Source organism: Dendrobates tinctorius, unplaced genomic scaffold (assembly GCF_039654945.1).
Source record: "Dendrobates tinctorius isolate UK_male_01 unplaced genomic scaffold, ASM3965494v1 ptg000063l, whole genome shotgun sequence".
Classification (NCBI taxonomy): Eukaryota; Metazoa; Chordata; class Amphibia; order Anura; family Dendrobatidae; genus Dendrobates; species Dendrobates tinctorius.
Window position 1 is genome coordinate 25,473,971 of NW_027361731.1, and position 26,654 is coordinate 25,500,624.

The window sequence follows — 26,654 nt, forward strand, 5'->3', positions numbered from 1 at the left end:
CCCACAGCCCCTCCCCAAGAGACCACAGTCAATCCTTGAGACCCCACAGCTGATCCTCAACAGCACACAGCCCAACCTCAAGAGCCAATAGCTCATCCTCGAGAGCACACAGTCCGGCCTTGAAAGACTACGGCCTGGTCTTGGGAGCCCAAAGCTCATCCTCAAGAGCCCACAGCTCATCCTCAAGAGCCCACAGCTCATCCTCAAGATCCCACAGCTCATCCTCCAGAGCCCACATCCCATCCTCGAGAACAAACGGTCTGTTCTCGAGAGCCGATTGCTCATCCTCGAGAGCCCAGAGCCCACCCTCAAGAGCCCACATCCCATCCTTGAGGACCCACAGCCCAGCCTTAAGAGTCCACAGCCCATCCATGAGGACACACAGCCTATTTTCCAGAGCCCATAGCTAAGAATAAAGCATCCACAACAAAGCATTGAGCTCACAACAAAGCCTTGCACGTCTAAAGCGCCCACAAGCGACCCCACGCCCCTTCAATCCCACATGCAGCACCTCATGTCAACAGCCTTGTGGCTTCTTGCATTGCTACACAACCAGGTTGCTCTGGGATAAGAGCGAGGTGACAAGTAAGGTGTGTGCTACACCGGAGACTGCACAGGTTGTCACTCAACTTTCACAAAAACTGATTCAAGTAAAATAATTCAGAATTTTTACCGAAAATGGGTGACTGGAGGACATGTGGTCTGTGATTATTTGCAGATTTCCTCATTATAGCATAAGGGACACAGACGAGGAGAGATCATCCCGGGCTCCTCGGCTGCATCCTCATCGGGGGAACGAATAAACAGATGCTCCGTCCTCGTCTGTACAGAAATGCATTGAAGCTAGAATCCGCATATGTCGCTGCCGCCTGAGAGCAGGTGTTCACAGATCTGATGTGTGGATATGATCGGCATGCACATGAAACACGGGAACGTGGCGGGGCCCGACCATTAGTTCTATGATGTGCGATCAATGGGGAAACATTGGATCCTAATTAAAACTGTCTGTAGCCGCTAAGTCGCCTCTACATGGTGACTGGGTGTAAAGGGACTGTGTGATGGAAACAGGCAGAACCAGAGGTGCCTTTACCACCCATGGCAATAATTAATCAGCTGCCGGTAATCGTGTGGACGCAGAGCGATGGCTAAAAACAGTTCCACTCCATCAGCAAACTCCTCTCCTAAACTCTTCATCAGTGCAGATCCAATGGCTAAGTAAAAGAGGCGGAGGGGGCCCCCCTGGGACCTGTGTGACATATGGATCTATAGGGGGTATATGAGGAGAGCAGAGTCGGTCAGCTCCACAGGGGCCCCGTCTACAGCTATCGGCACCCCCAGGTTATGGCTAGTTCCTTTGCCAGACCTCTCGGTGACATTACCTTGTTCTCAGCGTGTCCAGGCACACAGGCAGATACTTGTCGAAGAGGATAGTCAGGTTGGCCCTCTCGGACTGGACCTCCCGCTTGTCTATCCAGCTGGTGACTGGAGGGTTCCAGCCCAGGTCGGCCGGGTTGATGTACAGGATCCCTGTAGAGGCAGACAGATGGGTCACCGTGGACAAATACACAATACCAAGTGCACAGCACGGGGCAGGTGGCACATGATCAGATTGCCGGCTTTCACTACTTCCCTATTTTAGGACTGAGGTCCCCTCCGTCCTCTGACTTGTGGGGTCTGCACAAAAATCTCAGTGTGGAAAATTGACCTGCATCTGATGTGGATTTTATCCAATGACTTCAATGGGGAGATCCAAATCTCTTTACTGCTGGCTTCCCCTGAAACGATGTCTCCTTCCATGTGACCACAGCAGCCAATCACGTGTTGCATCGGTCACTTCGGACCAGACGTCATCACGGAATGGTGCCGAATCTGCCCCAAATGCTGCATATTCTGGTGCGGATTTGCTGCTGTGTGCGGTAATATTTCCACTTTTTCCATAGATGTAAAACGCATAGTTTTTTCCATACCCATCGTCGTCCTCGTGGCCCCTTCAGGGGCCGGGTAAGACCTCACCTGCTCTGGAAACTGTAGCCGGGGTGGCCGTCCTCAGGTGACTGATCTCAAACACCAGTCGCATGGTCGGATTTAGAGGGATTCGCTCATTACTGGCCAGAGTTAATACCTGAGGATGAAACAGGAGGACATTTGTTATAACAGGGCGACCGCACAGCCCTGGGGACCTTTATAAATTGCAGGGACAGGACTAGAGGACCCCCTCTGCTAGGCCGGGGTCAGACTTGCGAGAAACTCGGACGAGTCTTGCACGTCAATACCCGGCACTGCCGCCGGCACTCGGGACCGGAGCGTTCAGCTGCATAGAAATACATAGAAATACTCGTCCGAATTTCTCGCAAGTCTGACCCCGGCCTTAGTACTGCAATCTACAATGATACTGGTGCATACCCGAGCGTTCTCTAGTTGTTAGTGCTGCAGGGTGGCTGTCAATCACAGCAGTGGGCACAGCTCTACCATCACGTACATGCAATTTCCCACAGAGGGTGTAAAATGCGGGGGGCACAACTTTGCTCTCAGATGTTGTGAGTCCGACCACGATCAGCGAAGACACCATGGGAGTTTGCGGTGCCACTGAAATTAATCTGCATTTGGCGTGCGCCCGTCTTCCCATCACATACCTTATTATCATCCATGACGGTGTTCAAGGACTCAATCCACATTGGATCGATATCTCCGTCCAGGACGATCCACTTGGGCCCGTCATGTGTGATGTTGGCCAGTTCACGCATGATTGAGGAGAACAGACCTGCGACAAACAGAGAATATTAATGGCGGCCTCCAGGGCCGGACTTCCCGGCCTCATCTGTTGGAGATCTCAGCTCCACAGTCCACCCTCTGCCCCCAATTGTCTCTGTGCTTCCATTACTGAGCCCATTGGTGACATATCTGGTTATGTAAAGGGATATTCTGTAATACCTATCCTCCCCTCACCCACGCTGACACATAAATGTCCGAGGGTCTCCACACCCGGAGCTCAGGCAAGTTTATCTGTCAGGACAGCGGAGATCCTGGACCACTGGGGGTCCTGGGACCCCTGCCCTACTAATCTGCTGCCCCAGTGATAGGATGCATGGTGATGTTACCGTCTTTCCACTCGCGGGTGGCCGGATTGATGATGCCGAACAGCTCATCGTTGGTGACAGCTTTGGGGTTGAGGTCGGTCCACACGGGCCGCCTCTTCATGATTTGGTAGGTCTTGTTCAGGGACTTCAGCACCTGAGATTTCCCCGTCCCGGCATTGCCAACGATAAAGACAGAGTGACGGACGGCCAGCAGCTCCTCCAGCTGGACCACCTAAAGGGAACACACAGAGGGTTACATCCGCCCAATGTGAGTTGTGCAGTTTCTACATTTCTAATTGGAGGTATTTGCTATAATATTATTAATGCTACACCTACTACATATAGGGATAGGATCTCGGAGATGGGAATACCCCTTTAATGTAGAAACACCCATCCACATTTCCTGTAGAAAGACACTTACACACTTCCTGTAGAAAAACGTGCCCACACGTCCTGTACATAGACGCGCCCACATTCCAGTATAAAGACAAGCCCATATTCCAGTATAAAGACACGCCCACATTCCAGTATAAAGACCTGCCCACATTCCAGTATAAAGACGCCCACATTAAAGTATAAAGACCTGCCCACATTCCAGTATAAAGACACGCCCACATTCCAGTATAAAGACCTACCCACACTTCCTGTAGAAAGATAAAAATCCATCTACAGTTCATGTAGAGAAAAGACCCGCCCACACATCCTGTAGAGAAAATACCTACCCACCCTTCCTGAAGAGAATAGAACCGCCTAGACTTCTCGTGGAGAAAGTGCATGTCTACACTTCCCAAAGAGAAAAAACCCACCCACACTTCCTGGATAGAAAAGACTGGCCAATAATTCCTGTGGAAAAAAGACCTGCACTCACTTCTGTAGAGACAAAGATCTGCCAACACTTCCCATAGAAAAAAGACCTGCCCACACCGCCTATAAAAAGATAAAACCCTGCCCACACTTCCTGTAGAAAGATATAGACCAGCCCACACTTCCTGTAGAAAGATATAGACCAGCCCACGCTTACTGTAGAAAGATATAGATGTGTCCACACTTCTTGAAGAAAGATATAGACCCGCCTACACTTCTTGTAGAAAGATATAGACCAGCCCACACTTCCTGTAGAAAGCTATAGACCAGCCCACACTTCCTGTAGAAAGATATATACGAGCCCATGCTTCCTGTACAAAGATATAGATGTGCTCACACTTCTTGTAGAAAGACATAGACCCGCTCACACTTCCTGTAGAAAGATATAGACCAACCCACACTTCCTGTAGAAAGATATAGACCAGCCCACACTTCCTGTAGAAAGATATAGACCAGCCCACACTTCCTGTAGAGAGATATAAACCAGCCCACGCTTCCTGTAGAAAGATATAGACCAGCCCACGCTTCCTGTAGAAAGATATAGATGTGCTCACACTTCTTGTAGAAAGATATAGACCAGCCTACACTTCCTGTAGAAAGATATAGACCAGCCCACACTGCTTGTAGAAAGATATAGACCAGCCCATGCTTCCTGTAGAAAGATATAGACCAGCCCACGCTTCCTGTAGAAAGATATAGACCCGCCCACATTTCCTGTAGAAAGATATAGACCGGCTCATGCTTCCTGTAGAAAGATATAGACCCGCCCACACTTCCTGTGGAAAGATATAGACCAGCTCACACTTCTTGTAGAAAGATATAGACCAACCCACACTTCCTGTGGAAAGGTAGAAAGATATAGACCCGCCCACATTTCCTGTAGAAAGATATAGACCGGCCCATGCTTCCTGTAGAAAGATATAGACCCGCCCACACTTACTGTAGAAAGATATAGACCAGCCCACACTTCCTGCAGAAAGATATAGACCAGCCCACGCTTCCTGTAGAAAGATATAGACCAGCCCATACTTGCTGTAGAAATATATAGACCCGCCCACACTTACAATAGAAAGATATATACACCCGCCCACACTTCCTGTAGAAAGATATAGACCAGCCCACACTTCCTGTAGAAAGATATAGACCAGCCCACACTTCCTGTAGAAAGATATAGACCCGCCCACGCTTCCTGTAGAAAGATATAGACCGGCCCATGCTTCCTGTAGAAAGATATAGACCCGCCCACACTTCCTGTAGAAAGATATAGACCAGCTCACACTTCTTGTAGAAAGATATAGACCAACCCACACTTCCTGTGGAAAGGTAGAAAGATATAGACCCGCCCACATTTCCTGTAGAAAGATATAGACCAGCCCACACTTCCTGTAGAAAGATATAGACCAGCCCATGCTTCCTGTAGAAAGATATAGACCCGCCCATGCTTCCTGTAGAAAGATATAGACCGGCCCACGCTTCCTGTAGAAAGATATAGACCAGCCCACACTTCCTGTAGAAAGATATAGACCCGCCCACGCTTCCTGTAGAAAGATATAGACTGGCCCACGCTTCCTGTAGAAAGATATAGACCAGCCCACACTTCCTGTAGAAAGATATAGACCCGCCCACGCTTCCTGTAGAAAGATATAGACCGGCCCACGCTTCCTGTAGAAAGATATAGACCGGCTCATGCTTCCTGTAGAAAGATATAGACCCGCTCACACTTCCTGTAGAAAGATATAGACCAGCTCACACTTCTTGTAGAAAGATATAGACCAACCCACATTTCCTGTGGAAAGGTAGAAAGATATAGACCCGCCCACATTTCCTGTAGAAAGATATAGACCGGCCCATGCTTCCTGTAGAAAGATATAGACCCGCCCACACTTACTGTAGAAAGATATAGACCAGCCCACACTTCCTGCAGAAAGATATAGACCAGCCCACACTTCCTGCAGAAAGATATAGACCAGCCCACGCTTCCTGTAGAAAGATATAGACCAGCCCACACTTCCTGTAGAAAGATATAGACCCGCCCACACTTACTATAGAAAGATATAGACCCGCCCACACTTCCTGTAGAAAGATATAGACCAGCCCACACTTCCTGTAGAAAGATATAGACCCGCCCACACTTCCTGTAGAAAGATATAGACCAGCCCACACTTCCTGTAGAAAGATATAGACCAGCCCACACTTCCTGTAGAAAGATATAGACCCGCCCACGCTTCCTGTAGAAAGATAGACCGGCCCATGCTTTCTGTAGAAAGATATAGACCAGCCCACACTTCCTGTAGAAAGATATAGACCCGCCCACACTTCCTGTAGAAAGATATAGACCGGCCCACGCTTCCTATAGAAAGATATAGACCGGCCCATGCTTCCTGTAGAAAGATATAGACCCGCCCACACTTCCTGTAGAAAGATATAGACCAGCTCACACTTCTTGTAGAAAGATATAGACCAACCCACACTTCCTGTGGAAAGGTAGAAAGATATAGACCCGCCCACATTTCCTGTAGAAAGATGTAGACCAGCCCACACTTCCTGTAGAAAGATATAGACCAGCCCATGCTTCCTGTAGAAAGATATAGACCCGCCCACATTTCCAGTAGAAATATATAGACCGGCCCATGCTTCCTGTAGAAAGATATAGACCCGCCCACACTTACTGTAGAAAGATATAGACGGGCCCACGCTTCCTGTAGAAAGATATAGACCGGCCCATGCTTCCTGTAATCCTTCTCTGCTGCTACATATTACATTTGACAACACGCAGAGGACAGAAAATTACACGGAGGGCAGTCGCCTAGTGGACGGCACCTTGGAGGACATTTTTGGGCATTATGCCTGATTTTGGGTAGTTTGGTCGTTCTGGTGATCTGGCATTGATTACACACACAACTACAGGGCTTTTACCTTAAGTATAAAGTTGTCCTCCGCCTGCAATTTCAGGTCCAGAACCGCCTGTTTCACAAATGTCTCAAAGTCCATATCTCTCTTCCGGGGCACGTCCAGTGCGGGGAAGAGATCTCCAATGAGACCCATGAACACCGGCATGTCATCAGTGACAATCTTGGGAATGTTGAAGTCACGCAAAGCTCTCATGAGGACCTGGTCTTCAGGGCGGCCGGGGTCTCCTCTCTTCAGGGACCCCGCTACCACCAATACAGACTTGATAGCTCTCAGACCCCAGTCATAGTGGTCCTATGGGGGGAGATAATAGAAAATGCACCTAACAGATAGGATATACAGTACAAGGGAGGAAAACAACATTTTAAAGGGATTTCCCTAGTTTTATGGGGGTCTCTCCAATTTTATAATAGGGGGCAATTCAGCTCCGAGTTTCTGGAGTAGTATGCGCCTCCATAAGGAAAACAGGACAGGAAGAAGAATTCTAGAAATGAATGATGAATTGAGACGTAATATGTAAGGAGATGGCACCGGCAGGCGCATGGTTAAGCCGGCGGAACTGCGCTCATTATTTACTCCGTACTTTAGCTACAAGTGGAAACGTTTTCCACTTCAGACGACTATTCAGTGCCGACGTGCGAGTCGCTGCGTTACATCATTGGGACCTTTTATCATACAGGAATGTATGGTAGCTGGAGGACGGTCACTTCACTGACCCACGTAGAAAAGGTTGGATTGTTCTGCTCCGCTGCTAAATGACAATGTCGCTTGTCGGCACGACACAACGGGAGTGACACCGTGACCTTTTACATAGCAGAGAAAAGATGAGCAAAGTTACCCAATTCAGCAGTAAAGTCCGGATGGACTGTCTGACCGAGAGCGCTGCTGGGTAATGACTGATATCCAGTGTGATCCAACAGGATCAGCATGACATGAAGGAGGCGGCGGAGAAGAGTGGGAGACTAAATAATCAGCAGCCGATATGTGTGGGATGGGGGGCACAACTAGGATGAGAAGTCCCAAACAGAGCCAGGAAAGTGAGTACAACGCAGGGCCCAAAATGAGTTACTGTACATCCTGTATTATACTCCAGAGCTGCACTCACTATTCTGCTGGTGCAGTCACTGTGTACATACATTACATTACTGATCCTGAGTTACATCCTGTATTATACCCCAGAGCCGCACTCACTATTCTGCTGGTGCAGTCACTGTGTACATACAATACATTACTGATCCTGAGTTACCTCCTGTATTATACCCCAGAGCTGCACTCACTATTCTGCTGGTGCAGTCACTGTGTACATACATTACATTACTGATCCTGAGTTACATCCTGTATTATACTTCAGAGCTGCACTCACTATTCTGCTGGTGCAGTCACTGTGTACATAAATTACATTACTGATCCTGAGTTACATCCTGTATTATACTTCAGAGCTGCACTCACTATTCTGCTGGTGCAGTCACTGTGTACATACATTACATTACTGATCCTGAGTTACATCCTGTATTATACTGCAGAACTGCACTCACTATTCTGCTGGTGCAGTCACTGAGTACATAAATTACATTACTGATCAAGCACTGATGCAAATCAACAAGCAAGAAATATCTGGAGATTTGCACTTTGACACTTGCGGAATTGAGATTTCTGCTCTGGAGTAAAGCAAATGATCCGTATTCGCCAGATTATACGGACAGAGGAACATTTGGTTCAGAAAGAGATTAAATGTGGAAACTTTTTCATTAGCCCCGTAAGAGCGATGACCGGGGGTCGTGCGGCAGAGACTGCAGGACCCTGATGCCCCTGGACACAGGACGAAGCTGCTATGCAGCGGGACAGTGAAGGGAAGCACTGAAGCTGCGAGTTCTTCTGTGACCCGCTGGCGCTGATCCGTGGAGTGGACCACGTACCTGCTTGGACAGGAGCTCCTTGCACAGCTGGTACAGGGTGATAAACTTCCGGGCGAGCAGCCGGGCGTCAATGAATCCTTCTGCCACCAACATAATCTCACAGATCAGCTCAAAGTCCGGGACCACCATAGCGCAGGGCCTAAGGCGAAGAGGTAGAGGGTTTATGGTCAATGAAGTCGCAGACTTTGCCGCCATGATGATAGAGGGCAGGACTACCACGTTTGATACTCATCGATACATCTGTGGCGGGAGCAGGATTTTACTACACACCCTACTGAGACGTGAGAGAACCTGACACAGGGGGGGATCTTCCTCAGGGGGAATCTTACTCTTGAGGTGGGGGATCTTCCTCAGGGGGAATCTTACTCTTGGGGGGGATCTTACTCAGGTAAGATCTTAGGGGGATCTTCCTCAGGTTGATCTTAGTCAAGGAGATCTCACTCAGGGGGTCATCGTGCGATTTCGGCGGTGTACGGAGGGAAGTTTCCTACCTGAACAGCGCCTTTAGGTTCTCCGGCAGCTCAGTGCGGCCGGCGTAGCCCGGATTCATAGTGATGAAGATCCCCACTGAGGGGATCAGGTTGATCTCTTCTCCCAGGAAGTTGAACCTCTTCTTCTTGTCCCTGATGGCGTCTTGTATGCACTTCACCTGTTGATGACAATGTAGACGGCGAAACGTTGTGAGAATTGAAGCCAGACATGAATCCTGTCAGCAGGCTACACAGACATTACTAGTGCATCAGCTGACAGTAGTAGTCCTCAGGGGCTAAAGCACCAGAAATATGAGCCAGACTCCCATCCGCCGGCTGCTGACCCTGCTGTGTGCTAATGAGGGAAAATCGCCTGAAAAAGCTGTGGATGACTGATGTTAGGTTCTATAGAAGGACGTAGATCTGGGGATTTATTCTGACGGAATAAAGGCTGAACTGGATGGACTAATGTCTTTTTTTTGGCCTTGCTATCTATGTTACTATGTTCCTGCACTGTGACCACCACAATGACAGGCGGTGATCCCTCCACTCACCTGACAGTAACCACCCACAATGACAGGCGGGTTACCCCTCCGCTCACCTGCACTGCGACCACCACAATGACAGGTGGGTTATCCCTCTGCTCACCTGCACAGTGACCACCCACAATGACAGGCGGATTTATCCCTCTGCTCAGCTGCAAGGCGACCACCCACAATAACAGGTGGGTTACCCCTCCACTCACCTGCACAGCGAACACCCACAATGACAGGTGGGTTACCCCTCCACTCACCTGCACGGCAACCACCACAATGACAGGTGGCTTACCCCTCTGCTCACCTGCACAGTGACCACCCACAATGACAGGCGGATTTATCCCTCTGCTCAGCTGCAAGGCGACCACCAACAATAACAGGTGGGTTACCCCTCCACTCACTGCACAGCGAACACCCACAATGACAGGCGGGTTACCCCTCCGCTCACCTGCACGGCAACCACCACAATGACAGGTGGGTTACCCCTCTGCTCACCTGCACAGTGACCACCCACAATGACAGGCGGATTTATCCCGCTGCTCAGCTGCAAGGCGACCACCCACAATAACAGGTGGGTTACCCCTCTGCTCATCTGCACAGCGAACACCCACAATGACAGGTGGGTTACCCCTCCACTCACCTGCACGGCAACCACCCACAAAGACAGGTGGATTACCCCTCCGCTCACCTGCAGAGTGACCACACTCAAAGACAGGCGGGTTACCCCTCCACTCACCTGCACTGCGACCACCACAATGACAGGTGGGTTTACCCCTCCACTCACCTGCACTGCGACCACCACAATGACAGGTGGGTTTACCCCTTCGCTCACCTGCACTGCGACCACAATGACAGGTGGGTTACCCCTCCGCTCATCTGCACAGTGACCACCCACAATGACAAGTGGGTTACCCCTCCGCTCACCTGCACTGCGATCACCACAATGACAGGTGGGATACCCCTCCGCTCACCTACACGGTGACCACACTCAAAGACAGGCGGGTTACCCCTTCGCTCACCTGCACTGCGACCACCACAATGACAGGTGGGATACCCCTATGCTCACCTGCACTGTGACCACCACAATGACAGGTGGGTTACCCCTCTGCTCACCTGCACTGTGACCACCACAATGACAGGTGGGATACCCCTATGCTCACCTGCACTGTGACCACCACAATGACAGGTGGGTTACCCCTCTGCTCACCTGCACTGTGACCACCACAATGACAGGTGGGATACCCCTCCGCTCATCTGCACAGTGACCACACTCAAAGATAGGTGGTGACGCCTCCGCTCACCTGCACTGCGACCACAATGACAGGCGGTGACTCCTCCACTCACCTGCACGGCGACCACAGACAACACCTCCACCGAGATTCGATTGAACTCATCGAAGCAGCCCCAGGCCCCCGTCTGTGAGAGACCCTTGTAGATGTTTCCACATGACTGGAAGACAAGGAAGAGGATAGTTAGTGACCATTCATGGGCCGGGGTCCGCACCTAGGCAGCACCCAAACTTTACCTTGTAGTCCATCTGTTCGGAGCAGTTGAAGACATAAACCATGATGCCGAGCGCTCGGCCCAAGTCTTTGGTGGTTTCTGTCTTTCCAGTACCGGCAGGTCCAGCCGGGGCTCCACTCATGGTGAGATGAAGGGACTGGGTCAGAGTAATGTAACATCTGCAAAGTACAAGGTAACAGAGCGGCTCTGGATGCTACAGGATACGTGGTGCACACGACCGAATGGATATGTATAGATGACCAGTCGGGTATGTGTAGAAGACTAGGCGGGAATGTACAGATGACCCGGCAGGAATGTACAGATGACGCGGCGGGAATGTACAGACGACCAGTCAGGTATGTGCAGAAGACCAGGCGGGTATGTGCAGACGACCAGGCGGGTATGTGCAGATGACCAGGCGGGTATGTGCAGATGACCAAGCCGTTATGTGCAGCTGACCCAGCGGGTATGTGCAGACGACCCAGCGGGTATGTGCAGATGACCCAGCGGGTATGTGCAGAAGACCAGGCGGGTATGTGCAGATGACCCTGCAGGTATGCGCAGAAGACCAGGCGGGTATGTGCAGAAGACCAGGCGGGTATGTTCAGATGACCAAGCCGTTATGTGCAGATGACCCTGCAGGTATGCGCAGAAGACTGGGCGGATATATGCAGACGACTGGGCGGGTATGTGCAGATGACTGGGCGGATATGTGCAGACGACTGGGCGGGTATGTGCAGATGACCGGGCAAGTATGTGCAGACAACCCTGCGGGTATGTGCAGATGACCGGGCAGGTACGAGCAGACACCTGGGCGGGTTTGTGCAGACGATCGGGCAGATATGTTAAGATAGAGCCTCATGAGGTCTGGCTCCCTCATCCCCTGAACAACTCCTCATGTGGTCAGGTCCCTCTCCGCCAACATCCCCTGGACATCTCCTCATGTGGTCAGGGCCCCTCTCCTATCACATCCCCACAGCTCCTCATACAGTCGGGGGTCCTCTTCTCCCATATCCCCTGGACAGCTTGTCATGTGGTTTGGGGCCTTCTTTTCCCTCATCCACTAGACAGCTCCTCATGTGGTTGGGCCACTATTTTTTCACGTCCCCTGGACAGCTCCTCATGTGGTCAGGGACACTCTCCTCCCACAGTCCCTGGACAGCTCCTCATTAGGTCGAGGCCTTCTTTTCCTACATCCACTGGACAACTCCTCATGTGGTCGGGGCCCTCTTCTCCCACATGCCCTTTTTGCTAATTTTTTCTCTTGTAGGTTTTATGGCCAATGTGCTGCATGTGTACCAACTCAAGCCAAGCTCAATTTTTGTGTTTTTCCTTTGTATTTTTGCATTCTGTGCAAGTCGGGGTGTGGCCTCCCTCTCCTGAGCTGGAAACTGTATTTAAGGCTTCCCCTGACTGGTGTCCACTGGCTGGGACCAGGTCCCTTTGTCTGCCCTTATTCACACACTGAGGTCACATGGTAAGGTTTTTAATATTAGACAGTGTAGGACCGTCCCGATCAGAGTCACCTTGTCGTTGGTGGGATAGCTTTTGTGCTATTTTACAGCAGAGCTATTGCTCATTTTTTCTTTTGTAGGTTTTATATGTTTTATGGCCAATGTGAACATGTGTTTATGTGCTGCATGTATACAAACTCAGCCAAGCTCAATTTTTTTTTTATCCCCTGGACAGTTCCTCATGAGGTCTGGGGCCCTCTTCTGCCACATCCCCTGAACTTACAGAAAAAAAAACGACCAAAAAGTCCCAGAAAGATAATGTATTTATTGAGTCATTATAAAAAATTTAAAAAACATACAGTTAAAATGTATAATACATATACTGAACAAAAAAGAGGGGTTATGCTACCCAGATATGAGGCATAAAGTATATACGACAAAATTGTGTAAACAAAAATAGTGATAAACCAAAATAGGTATTGATATTTATAAAAAATAATAATAAATAGTAAACAATATAAAGTGCACAGACACCAAAAAGTATATCCTAGAAACCATAAACATAAGTGTAAACCACTACCACCGTAAACCTATATATATCAATATACCAATATAGTGCATCTATGTGGTAGGCTGAAAAAGGACACAATGTGTGTCACAATACTACAATGTCTGCCGACCAGGAAAGGGGAAAATAGTGTAAAAATAATAAAAATATGTGAAAATACATACAACCTCTCCTGGTCTCCTGGGAAAGCAACCCGGTCCCGACGCGCATGAAGGCTTAGCGCCGAAACGCGCGTCGGGACCGGGTTGCTTTCCCAGGAGACCAGGAGAGGTTGTATGTATTTTCACATATTTTTATTATTTTTACACTATTTTCCCCTTTCCTGGTCGGCAGACATTGTAGTATTGTGACACACATTGTGTCCTTTTTCAGCCTACCACATAGATGCACTATATTGGTATATTGATATATATAGGTTTACGGTGGTAGTGGTTTACACTTATGTTTATGGTTTCTAGGATGTACTTTTTGGTGTCTGTGCACTTTATATTGTTTACTATTTATTATTATTTTTTATAAATATCAATACCTATTTTGGTTTATCACTATTTTTGTTTACACAATTTTGTCGTATATACTTTATGCCTCATATCTGGGTAGCATAACCCCTCTTTTTTGTTCAGTATATGTATTATACATTTTAACTGTATGTTTTTTAAATTTTTTATAATGACTCAATAAATACATTATCTTTCTGGGACTTTTTGGTCGTTTTTTTCTGTAAGTTTGGTGTTTGTAACACGACTGTCCTACTAACTGTCCAACACTCTCCAGCGATATATTATTGTTTATTCACATTACTATTTTAATATAGTGTAATTTCGCTGTTTCTCCTTACTTTGTTCTTTTTCTTATATCTGCCACATCCCCTGGACAGCTCCTCATGTGATCGGTGCCCCTCTCCTCCCACATCCACTGGACAGCTTCTCATGTGGTTGGGGCCCCTCTCCTCCCACAATCTCTGGGCAGCTCCTCATGCAGTCAGGGCCCCTCTCCTCCCACATCCTCTGGACAGCCCCTCATGAGGTCAGGACCCTCTCCTCCCACATCTCCTGGACAGCTCGTCATGAAGTCAAGGCGCCTCGTCTCCCTCATCTCTTGAAAAGATTCTCATGTGGTCGGGCCCCTCTCCTCCCACATCCCCGGACAGCTCCTCATGTGGTCGGGGCCCTCTCCATCCACATCCCCTGGACAGCTCCTCGCCAGTAATGCAACTCAATGGGAACTCAATGGGAAAAAAAACGGATCGGCCAAGAAAAATGGCGGATCCATTTTTTTTTGCAAAACGGCGGATTTTGACTGATGGACACAATCGGATGTGTGAAACAGGCGTTATGTGGTCGAGCACGCTCCTCCCATATCCCAAGGTCAGCTCCTCTTGTGGCCAGGGTCCTCTCCTCCAACATCCCCTGGACAGCTCCTCATGTGGTCGGGCCCCTCTACTATCACATCCCCAAGTACAGCTCCTCATGTGGTCCAGGCCCTCTCTGCCTTCATCCTCTGGACAGCTCCTCATGTAGTATGTACCCCTCTCCTCCCACATCCCTTGGACAGCTCCTCATGTGGTCAGGGCCCTCTCCTCCTACATCTCCTGGACAACTCCTCATGTGGTCGGGGCCCTCTCCGCCCACATCCCCTGGATAGCTTCTCATATGGTCAACGCCCCTCTTCTATCACATCCCCATGTCACATCCCCATGGACAGCTCCTCATATGGCTGGGGGCCCTCTTCTCCCACATCCCCTGGACAGCTCATCATGTGGTCGGGGCTCCTCTGCTCCCACATCCTCTGGACAGCTCCTCATGAGGTCAGAGTCAGACACTCTCCTCCCACATCCCCTGGACAGTTCCTCATGTGTTCAGGGCCCTCTCCTCCTACATCTCCTGGACAACTCCTCATGTGGTCGGGGCCCTCTCCGCCCACATCCCCTGGATAGCTTCTCATATGGTCAACGCCCCTCTTCTATCACATCCCCATGTCACATCCCCATGGACAGCTCCTCATATGGCTGGGGGCCCTCTTCTCCCACTTCCCCTGGACAGCTCCTCATGTGGTTGGGAGCCTTCGTTTCCCACATCCCTTGGACAGTTCCTCATGAGGTCTGGGCCCTCTCCTCCCACATTCCCTGGACAGCTCTCATGAGGTCGGGGCCCTCTTTTCCCTCATACTCTGGACAGCTCCTCATGAGGTCAGGACCCTCTCCTCCCACATCCCCTGGACAGATCCTCATTTGGTGAGGCCCCTCTCCTCCCACATCCCCTGGACAGCTCATCATGTGGTTGGGGCTCCTCTGCTCCCACATCCTCTGGACAGCTGCTCATGAGGTCAGACACTCTCCTCCCACATCCCCTGGACAGTTCCTCATGTGGTCAGGGCCCTCTTCTCCCACATCCTCTGGACAGCTCCTCATGAGGTCGAGGCACCTCTTCTCCCACATCCCCTGGAAAGCACCTCAAATGGTTGCGGCCCCTCACCTCCCACATTCCCTGGGCTGCTCACCATGTGGTTAGGGCTCTTCTCCTCCCACATCCTCTGGACAACTCCTCATGAGGTCAGACACTCTCCTCCCGCATCCCCTGGACAGGTCCTCATTTGGTTGGGGGCCTTCTTTTCCCTCATCCCCTGGACAGCTCCTCATGAGGTCGGGGGCCTTCATTTCCCTCATCCCCTGGACAGCTCCTCATGTGGTCAGGGCCCTCTCCGACCATATCTCCTGGACAGTTCCTCATGTGGTGAGGGACCCTCTTTTCCCTCATCCCCTGGACAGCTCCTCATGTGATTGGGGCCCCTCTCCTCCCACATCCCCTGGAAAGCACCTCAAGTGGTTGAGGCCCCTCTCCTCCAAAAATCCTTGAGCTGCTCACCAGGTGGTCGGGGCTCCTCTCCTCCCACATCCACTGGACAGCTCCTCATGTGGTCAGGCCCCTCTTTTCTCACATCCCTTGAACAGCTCTTTATGTGGTCGGGGTCTTTCTCCTCCCTCATCTCTTGGACAGCTCCTCATGTGGTAAGGACCCTCTTCTCCCACATCCCCTGGACAGCTCCTCATGTGGTCAGGCCCCTCTTTTCTCACATCCCTTGAACAGCTCTTTATGTGGTCGGGGTCTTTCTCCTCCCTCATCTCTTGGACAGCTCCACATGTGGTCAGGGCCCTCTCCTCCCATATTTCAAGGACAGCACCTCATGTAGACAGGGCCCTCTCTTCCCTCATCCCCTGGACAGCTCCTCATGTGGTTGGGGCCTCTCTCCTCCGACATCCCTTGGAGGACTCATCATGTGGTCGAGGCCCCTCTTCTTCCTCATCCCCTGAACAACTCCTCATGTGGTCGGGGCCCTCTCTGCCTACATCCCCTGGATAGCGCCTCATATGGTCAAGGCCCCTCTCCTATCACATCCCCATGTCACATTCCCATGGACAGCTCCACATATGGCCCGGGGCCCTCTTCTCCTACTTTCCCTGGACAGCTCCTCATGTGGTCAGGCCCTTCTCCTCCTCCCACATCCCCTGGACAGTTCCTCATGTGGTCAGGGCCCTCTCCTCCCACATCCCCTCGACAGCTCCTCTTGTGGCCAGGCCTCTCTTCTGCTCCCACATTCCCTGGACAGTTGCTTATGTGGTCATGTGAAGTACAGTATTCAGATGTACGGGACATCTTGTTCTCCAGGATCCATTTTTGTGCTTGCGACGCCATTTTGTTGTATACAAGATAAATTTTGTAATTAAGTGAAAGTTCGCAGCTGTTATGAAACTAGACTGTTCTAGCTTGTACAAGATATGAGATATGAGACCCTAAAAGAATGTGCTATTGTTCTATTTTCTACGTCACGCAGCTAGGGACATATTCCGATTTTCTTGCAATACTATTGGCTTATAAAGTGAATGTATTACGACAATGCTATTGGTAGCTGAGTACTTTGCATAATTAAGCAAAATACTATAAAAAGGTGACATAATAAAGGGGGTTAGTGATCTGCCTGGATCCTCCCGTACAGAGACCCCCGTCTCCGTGTGGTCATTCCCAGTTGCTAGCAACGCCATGTGAATTAATTTGGAAATCACTGGATCAACCGTGAAGGGCTAATTTAGCCCTCCCTCAACAGCTTGGCACCCAACGGGGGCCCCCAAACAGGGACGCCTCAGCCCCCAGAGGACAACAAGACAAAGGACCCTCGGAGCGGACACAGGTGCTGGAAAATTGGGACTGATCATCCCCCACAACAACCACAGTACGTTGGCAGTTATACTGTTCAGCCTGACCATTGGTGTGGTTTTCCTGTGCTTGTTGCTACAAAGAGGATCTGAGGTTTGTCCCCGTGGTGGGGTGATTCATGGGTGGAATCATATAGAGGTGCAGTCCCGTTGGGGGCCCAGTGCTCGAACCGTACCTCATAAGGGACGGACATCCCGGATTGACCAGTGATTGTGGCTCTCTTTATAGTCAAAATATCCTGAAGTCCTGATCATTGTTAGATTGGGCGTGGTGAAGTGATCGAAGACTGGGTAGGATACGTAACTCAGGTATATATAGATATATATATATAACCAGAGGTGTCCGGAGGGATAGTCTGAGACGCCCTCCTCCTTTCACTGAGTACCGCGAATTTTGGGCTTCCCAGAGGGGGTTGACCCGGTGGAACAAACTGAGACGGCCGCTCCAGTATTGTGCACAACTGAAGTAAGGATATTTAGCTCTAAATGAGAGAATCCGTGGAAGAAAAAGAAGAATTTTGTGGCTTGGCACATTAATTGTGTGACAAAGGTGTTAGGAAGAACAGAGGAAGTGAATGCTGATTGTTTCTGTTACTGCTATGTTGAAGAAGAAAAATTGTCTATTATGACAGGGACTGGATGTTTTGTGGTTCAAGAAAGTGATTGATAAAGAAGGAACTAAGATTGATACTAATGTGTCAGGCAGACAAATAGTTAAAAGTAATGATATGAAAGAGGTCTCCCTGCTAGATGATAAGGTCCCTCCCCAGGAAATATCCGCCGCCAGCCTCAGTCCCCGCTATGCCTAATATTGCTAGTGGTTATGAGTATCCACCCCCTTCCAGATCCAAAGAAAAAAACGTTTTCAGAAGACTTTAACCAGCTCTGTATCAGCAGGGAAAGAAAAAAAAAAAAAGCAAGCTAGCAGCTGCAGCTGCTCCAGTTCTCCCTCCAATCCCAGCTCCCCCTCCCACATCGCCCCCACTGCAGCTCGTTCACACATAGCAAACCCCAGCCCATCCCTGCTAATTCTCGTCAGCAATTCTGGCGCTGTGCCCGACTCGGACACTTTCAGAGAGATTGTCATACTCCCGCTGTTTTAATCGGAGTAGTTGGTAGACCCAATTAATATACTCTTACAAAACCGATCCCTGTGGGACCCTTCCCAGAGGTTACTACTCAGTTCGTAATCTCTCCCATATGTCCAGTAAATTTACTAGGGGACAGATTTATTATCACAGTTCCGCTCCGGAATACAATTCCAAGATGATGGTCAGATGGTTCTTATGTTATATAATCCCTATATAGATGAAGACTGAGGAAATCTGTATTTTTCATGCCTTTCCCACAGATGCCACAAGGGGCCCAAAACAGTCCCAACCAGTTTGCAAAAAAAAAATATGAGCAGGTGTCTTTTGCCATTGCTGCCACTGTTAGTTTTCTCAAGTATCTTGCAGCACTGAACTGTCGGGTTTCGGCCTCGAGACTTCAGTTCTGCCTTGGTCTAGTGATATTCTTGGGTCACTGTCTCCTTCAGGGTGCCAGACACCTTGCAGAAGAAAGAAAAATAGCTGTCAGCTCCCTTCCTTTCCCAAAAGATGAAACTGAACTCCAGCGTTTTCTTGGACTATTCACTTATTGTTGTCAGTGGATACCGGATGCATCCCACATAATGCAACCCCTTTACAATGCCTTGAAAGACGGCATAATGAACTATTAGGAAGGATGGCAGTGATGAGGATTACCTCCAACATGATTGTTCCCAACTTCTGACTGAAGAAACAGCTACTCCACCAAATGTCGGTGAGAATCCACTTCCAAATCCCGATCTGGTGTTATACACGGATGGTTCAAGATATGCTGATGAGTTTGGTAGATTCCACACGGGATATGCTGTTACTACAGAGGACACTGTAGTGCACGCAGCTGCGCTCCCGCCCTCGCAGTCAGCACAAGAAGCAGAACTCCAGGCTCTGTCTACTGCATATACTTTGGCCAAGAACAGACAGGCTAATATATACACGGACTCACGGTATGCATTTGGTATTGCTCACGATTTTGGGGCTTTATGGGCCAATCAAGGGTTTATTACTACTGCCGGAACCCCAGTGAAAAATGCTGAAGTTGTTAAAACCCTCATGGACTCGATCATATTACCTATTCAGGTGGCTATTATCAAAGTTAAGGCGCACGGTCCTAGGACCAGTCCATAGACTGTTGGCAACATATTTGCGGATATGAAAGCAAAAGCCGCCGCTCTTTTACCTGTTGAACCAACCATACCAACTATGGTGACCACACGCCCTCAGCGTAAACAGTTACAAGAAGCACTGACCCTACAAGAACCTGATGATCTACACCAGATTGAAGTTTTCTGTCGGACCCCGCGAGACCGCTTAAAGACGATGCAGAGAATGTCTCCAAAGGAAGAGGTGAAGCAATGGAAGACTGATGGGGCACGAATGGATAATGGTCTCTGGAAAAAGGACCAACTCGTGTGTCTCCCTAAGCGGATGTACCCTGCTATTGCCACATGGACCTACACATCGAGGAAAGAATCAGGCCCTCGCACTGGTGAAAAAATTCTACTGGGCCCCAGTTCTCTAGTTGGCCGGAAGCATTCCCTGTTACCAACATGACTGCAAAGACCACAGCGAAGAAACTGGTGATGGAAGTCATATGCAGATATGGGGTTCCAGAAGTTGTTGAAAGTGATCAAGGTCCGGCCTTTTCTTCTCATGTGTACCAAGAAGTTCTGACAATGCTTGGATCCACTGTAGCCCTCTATACTCTGTACCACCCACAATCCAGTGGAAAAGTTGAGAGGCTGAACGGAACACTGAGGGGACAATTGACCAAAATGATGCAAGAGACTACAGCTCCATGGCCAGAGCTCCTACCCATTGTACTATACCACATTCGTACTACCCCTATTGCAAAGCATGGCCTGTCCCCATACAGCGTCGGACTGGCCCACCGGGGAACCGGTGGATTCTCCGGTGGGCCCTGGCATCTGGTGGGCCATGGCACCTGTTGGCATACAGGGCCAGCAGTTGCCTAGGGCCCCCCGCTGCTCCAGGGGCCCCCAGCCAGTGGTGTGTCGCATACCATGCAGCTGCTATGGGGGCCCCTGCCAGCGGAGCAGCAGCGGGTGTCAGGAGGCAGGAGCCCCTGTCCCCGCTGCTAAAGAGAAATGAATATTCACTGCGAAGCAGTGAATATCATTTCAGGTCTCCACCCCCAGAGGCCCCGCCCCCAGCCCAGTAAGCCGCTCTGCATCAGGGCCGGCGCCGCCCTCAGTCCTCTCTGCTCCTGGCTCACAGCCAGTGCGCGATGACGTCACTACATCGCGCACCCGCTGTGTGTCTGGCAGAGGGGGCAGCTCCTGACACTGAAGCCGGGATCAGCGTGGGAGCGAGGAGGAGAGGTGAGTATTGTGTTTTGGGTTTTTTTTTTATATCTCTCTCGCTCTCTCTATCTGTCTCTCTCTATCTATCTATCTCTATATCTCTCTCTCTCGCTCTTATATCTATCTATCTTTCTATCTCTATCTATTATCTATATCTATCTATTTCTATATCTATCTCTATCGCTCTATCTTTATATCTATCTTTCTATCTCTACATCTATCTCTATATCTATCTATCTATCTCTATATCTATCTATCTTACTCTATCTATCTCTATATCTATCTATCTTACTCTATCTATCTCTATATCTATTATCTCTATATTTATTATCTATCTAGCTACCATCTATATCTATCTATCTTTATCTATATATATATATATCTCTATCTAATATCTATATCTATCTATCTCTATACCTATCTATCTATTTATCTATCCGTTATCTATCTCTATATCTTTTCTCTGTATCTATCTATCTCTATATCTATATCTCTCGCTATCTATCGCTCTATCTCTATATCTATATCTATATATCTATCTCTATCTATCTCTATATCTATCTCTATTTCTCTCTATATCTATCTCTATATCTCTATAGCTATCTATCTATATATCTCTATCTCTATATCTATCTCTCTGTATATCTATCTATCGCTCTATCTCTATATCTATCTTTCTATCTCTATATCTATCTATCTTTATCTATTTATCTTTTCTCTGTATCTATCTATCTCTATATCTATATCTCTCGCTATCTATCGCTCTATCTCTATATCTATATCTATCTATATCTATCTCTATCTATCTCTATATCTATCTCTATATCTCTATAGCTATCTATCTATATATCTCTATCTCTATATCTATCTCTCTGTATATCTATCTATCGCTCTATCTCTATATCTATCTTTCTATCTATATCTATCTATCTTTATCTATTTATCTCTATATCTTTTCTCTGTATCTATCTCTCTCTATATCTATATCTATCTATCTCTATATATATCTATTATCTCTATATCTATATCTATTTCTCTCTATATCTCTCTCTATATCTATCTATTTATCTCTATCTCTATATCTATCTATCTATCTCTCTGTATATCTATCTATCTTTCTATCTCTATATCTATCTCTATATCTATCTATCTCTATCTATCTATCTATCAATTTATCTCTATCTATTATCTATATCTATCTCTATCTATCGCTCTATATCTATATCTATCTTTCTATCTCTACATATATCTCTATATCTATCTTTCTATCTATATCTATCTATATCTATATCTATCTATTATTACTATCTATCTAGCTATCTCTATTATCTATATCTATCTATCTCTATATCTTTCTATCTTACTTTATCTCTATATCTATCTGTTATCTCTATATTATCTATCTTTATCTATCTATCTCTATCTATTATCTATATCTATATCTATCTCTCTATCTATTTATCGATCTCTGTATCTATCTCTCTCTCTATCTACCGCTCTATCTCTATCTATCTTTATATCTATATCTATCTATCTCTATATCTATTATCTCTATATCTATCTACCTATCTATCTCTATATCTATCTCTCTATATATATCTGTTTCTCTCTATATCTATCTCGATATCTCTCTCTCTCTATAGCTATCTATATATTATCTCTATATCTATATATCTATCTATCTCTATATCTATCTATCTATCTCTATCTATCTATCTCTATATCTGTTATCTCTATATCCATATCTATCTCTATATCCATATCTATCTCTATATCTATCTATCTCTATATCTATCTATATAGCTATCTTTCTATCTAACACTATATCTCTATATCTATCTCTATATCTCATTATCTATCAATCTCTATCTCTATCTCTCTCTCTTTATCTATCTATCTATTGATCTATCCATCTATCTCTATATCTATCTCTATATCTATCTATTATATCTATCTATTATCTCTATTATCTATATCTATCTATCCATCTATCTATCTAGCTATCTCTATCTATCTCTATATCTCTCTATATCTATCTTTCTAACTCTATATCTATCTATCTCTATACATATCTCTATATCTAGCTATTATCTCTATATCTATCTCTACATCTATCTTTCTATATCTATCTATCTCTATATATCTCTATATCTATTTTTATTTATAGCCATCTATCTATATATATTTATCTCTATATCTATATATGTCTATATTATTATTATTATTATTATTATTATTATTATTATTATTATATCTGTATATCTCTATCTATTATCTATCTCTATCTATTATCTATCTCTATCTATATATCTATCTATCTCTATATCTTTCTATCTATAGCTATCTATCTCTATATCTATCTATCTATCCATTATCTATTTTCTATCTATCTCTATATCTATCTACCTATCGATCTATCTATCTTTCTTTCTATATCTATCTTTATATCTATCTCTATCTATCTCTATCTATCTCTATGAATCTTTCTATCTATATCTATCCATTATCTACTTTCTATCCATTATCTACTATCTATCTCTATATCTATCTATTTCTACATCTATCTTTCTATCTATATCTAACTCTATATCTATATATCTATATAGCATTATACCCTATGAGGGGGTGCATTATTCCCTATGAGGGGGGCAGTATTATACCCTATGAGGGGGCAGCATTATACCCTATGAGGAGGCAGCATTATACCCTATGAGGAGGGCAGCATTATTCCCTATGAGGGGGTGCATTATACCCTATGAGGGGGTGCATTATTCCCTATGAGGGGGGCAGTATTATACCCTATGAGGGGGGCAGTATTATACCCTATGAGGGGGCAGCATTATACCCTATGAGGGGGTGCATTATTCCCTATGAGGGGGGCAGTATTATACCCTATGAGGGGGTGCATTATTCCCTATGAGGGGGGCAGTGTTATACCCTATGAGGGGGGCAGTATTATACCCTATAAGGGGGGCAGTATTATACCCTATGAGGGGGCAGCATTAAACCCTATGAGGGGGTGCATTATTCCCTATGAGGGGGGCAGTATTATACCCTATGAGGGGGGCAGTATTATACCCTATGAGGGGGCAGCATTATACCCTATGAGGGGGTGCATTATTCCCTATGAGGGGGGCAGTATTATACCCTATGAGGGGGCAGCATTATACCCTATGAGGGGGTGCATTATTCCCTGAGGGGGGCAGTATTATACCCTATGAGGGGGTGCATTATTCCCTATGAGGGGGCAGTGTTATACCCTATGAGGGGGGCAGTATTATACCCTGTGAGGGGGGCAGTATTATACCCTATGAGGGGGCAGCATTAAACCCTATGAGGGGGTGCATTATTCCCTATGAGGGGGGCAGTATTATACCCTATGAGGGCGGCAGTATTATACCCTATGAGGGGGTGCATTATACCCTATGAGGGGGTGCATTATACCCTATGAGGGGGGCAGTATTATATTCTATGAGATGGCTGCATTATATTCTATGAGATGGCTGCATTATACTATGTGAGGGGGCTGCTTTATATTCTATGAGGGGGCTACCCCAACTCCTGCTACATAATTAAGACATGTACAACCTTATATTATACCCGGATATTAGCGTGTTTTACCACATAATTGGTGGTCTGGTATTTAACTCTATGCAGCTACATAGTGGGCCCCAAGAATGATTTTCTCTGGTGGGCCCAAGGTGTTCCAGTCCGACGCTGTCCCCATATGACATATTGTTTGGTACTAGGCCCCCAGTTGCAAATTTCCAGCCTCAGCAGTTATCAGAAGAAACTGACCGTGCTGTTCAATGTGCTATTCAGCTTAGTAAAAATCTTGCTAACACCCATGTTCTAGTTTCTTCTTCTTTTCCAGATTCAGCAGAAACCGACACCTGAAGCCTGGTGATTTGGTAGTCGTGAAAAGGCATGTCAGGAAGCACGGACTAGAAGCCTTGTATGACGGTCCCTATCAAGTCCTCCTCATCACCCAACAAGCCAATAGCAAATAAGGGGGCACAATGTTTTGGTTTTTTGCATTTTCCATATTATTATTGGTAGAAGTTAAAAGTTAGAAGACATTCAAAGACTCAGATCAATACGATAAAGATAATGATCATAATAAGGACAGTTGGTGGTCAGACACCTTCTACTTTCTCAATCCAGTCAATTGATTTAAGGGAATTGGGGGTTGGATAGCTGGGATCTTGCAAAGCTTGTTACACATTGCTGCCTGTATCCTTGTTGTATATGTGATACTAAAACTTGTTCTTTGGTGTATTTCTGTATGTATTAGGAAATTCTGCACTAAGACAGCTAATGATGATACCAAAGGTGTCGTTGCTCCTGCTCTTCTCTGCACCGATCTTAAAAGGCTACTTGATGAAGATGTTGAAGCCAAGCACATGGCTACCTACAAAAGATCTCCACCACCGTTATCAAAAGTTCGTGAATTGCAGTATACAGGGGGGACGGGTGCGCCGCGACAGCCGTGACTGGTAACACGGCATCAGTCATGTGAAGACCAGTACCCCTCGAGCTTATGGCTTGGGATAGCACCTCTGATGCTGCATATGTGTTAACAAAATTTATCTAGGGGGGATTGTGAAGTACAGTATTCAGATGTACGGGACATCTTGTTCTCCAGGATCCATTTTTGTGCTTGCGACGCCATTTTTTTGTTTACAAGATAAATTTTGTAATTAGGTGAAAGTTCACAGCTGTTATGAAACTAGACTGTTCTAGCTTGTACAAGATATGAGACCCTAAAAGAATGTGCTATTGTTCTATTTTCTACGTCACGCAGCTAGGGACATATTCCGATTTTCTTGCAATACTATTGGCTTATAAAGTGAATGTATTACGACGATGCTATTGGTAGCTGAGTGCTTTGCATAATTAAGCAAAATACTATAAAAAGGTGACATAATAAAGGGGGTTAGTGATCTGCCTGGATCCTCCCGTACAGAGACCCCGTCTCCGTGTGGTCATTCCCAGTTGCTAGCAACGCACTGTGAATTAATTTAGAAATCACTGGATCAACCGTGAAGGGTTAATTTAGCCCTCCCTCAACAGTCAGGGTCCTCTCCTCCCACATACCCTGGACAGATCCTCATGTGGTCAGACCTCTCTCCTCCTCCCACATCCCCTGGACAGTTCCTCATGTGGTCAGGGCCTCTCTCCTCCCCCATCCCCTGGACATCTCCTCATGAGCACACTGTCACGTACCTGTCTGTAAGTGGGGTGATAACCAGCCGAGGTGTGTTGCCAAGATATTCATAAGAGTAGATAAATTGGGCATCACAAATGTTGGCAAAGCAATGCTTCTTGTCATCGTCCCAGCGGTGCCGGAGCTGTGACAGCCACACGAACGCCTGAGCATTATCAACCTGCAAGAGGAAGACGAGGAGGGGGTGAAGCTCCTGGTGACAACTGTTTGTTGGCAGTTCCCCAGAGAGGTAATGTCCCCCCTAGGACCAGACTCACCTTCTGTGCCGTCATTTTGGCCACCACATCTCGGGCGTGCACGTCAATGGTGCAGATTGTCATGATCTTCTGTCGTTCTCCCGGGGACAGCTGACCGATGAGCATGGTGATGAGCGTATTCAGCTGGGTCACCTGTTTCTTGTAGTACTCCTTCATGGCATTCTCATAGCCTTCTTCCAGCCGGGCAAAACAGATGCCTACCTCAGTGGTCCACCAGATCTGCGTGCAGGTAAGAGCCACCTGGCGGGGTAGG

The 26,654-nt window shown here is 47.2% G+C and overlaps 1 protein-coding gene and 1 long non-coding RNA gene across 3 annotated transcripts in view; one reads left to right on the top strand and one right to left on the bottom strand.

Moving 5' to 3' along the window:
* The window catches only part of LOC141094012 (uncharacterized), a 155,286-nt gene extending 129,400 nt beyond the window's left edge, over positions 1-25,886 (top strand). Inside the window, exon 2 of the long non-coding RNA XR_012233010.1 lies at positions 24,792-25,886. This is a non-coding gene — a long non-coding RNA (uncharacterized lncRNA). The remainder of the gene's footprint in view (positions 1-24,791) is intronic.
* Positions 1-26,654, bottom strand: part of DNAH9 (dynein axonemal heavy chain 9) — a 254,999-nt gene that overhangs the window by 163,043 nt on the left and 65,302 nt on the right. For both annotated transcript variants that reach the window (XM_073579695.1, XM_073579694.1), the window contains 11 exons: positions 26,402-26,641; positions 26,144-26,304; positions 11,299-11,455; positions 11,118-11,222; positions 9,259-9,416; positions 8,768-8,906; positions 6,858-7,145; positions 3,099-3,309; positions 2,634-2,761; positions 2,014-2,122; positions 1,380-1,527 (listed from right to left, as the gene is read on the bottom strand). In XM_073579695.1, the coding sequence (XP_073435796.1) occupies positions 1,380-1,527; positions 2,014-2,122; positions 2,634-2,761; positions 3,099-3,309; positions 6,858-7,145; positions 8,768-8,906; positions 9,259-9,416; positions 11,118-11,222; positions 11,299-11,455; positions 26,144-26,304; positions 26,402-26,641 (1,844 nt within the window). The remainder of the gene's footprint in view (positions 1-1,379; positions 1,528-2,013; positions 2,123-2,633; positions 2,762-3,098; positions 3,310-6,857; positions 7,146-8,767; positions 8,907-9,258; positions 9,417-11,117; positions 11,223-11,298; positions 11,456-26,143; positions 26,305-26,401; positions 26,642-26,654) is intronic.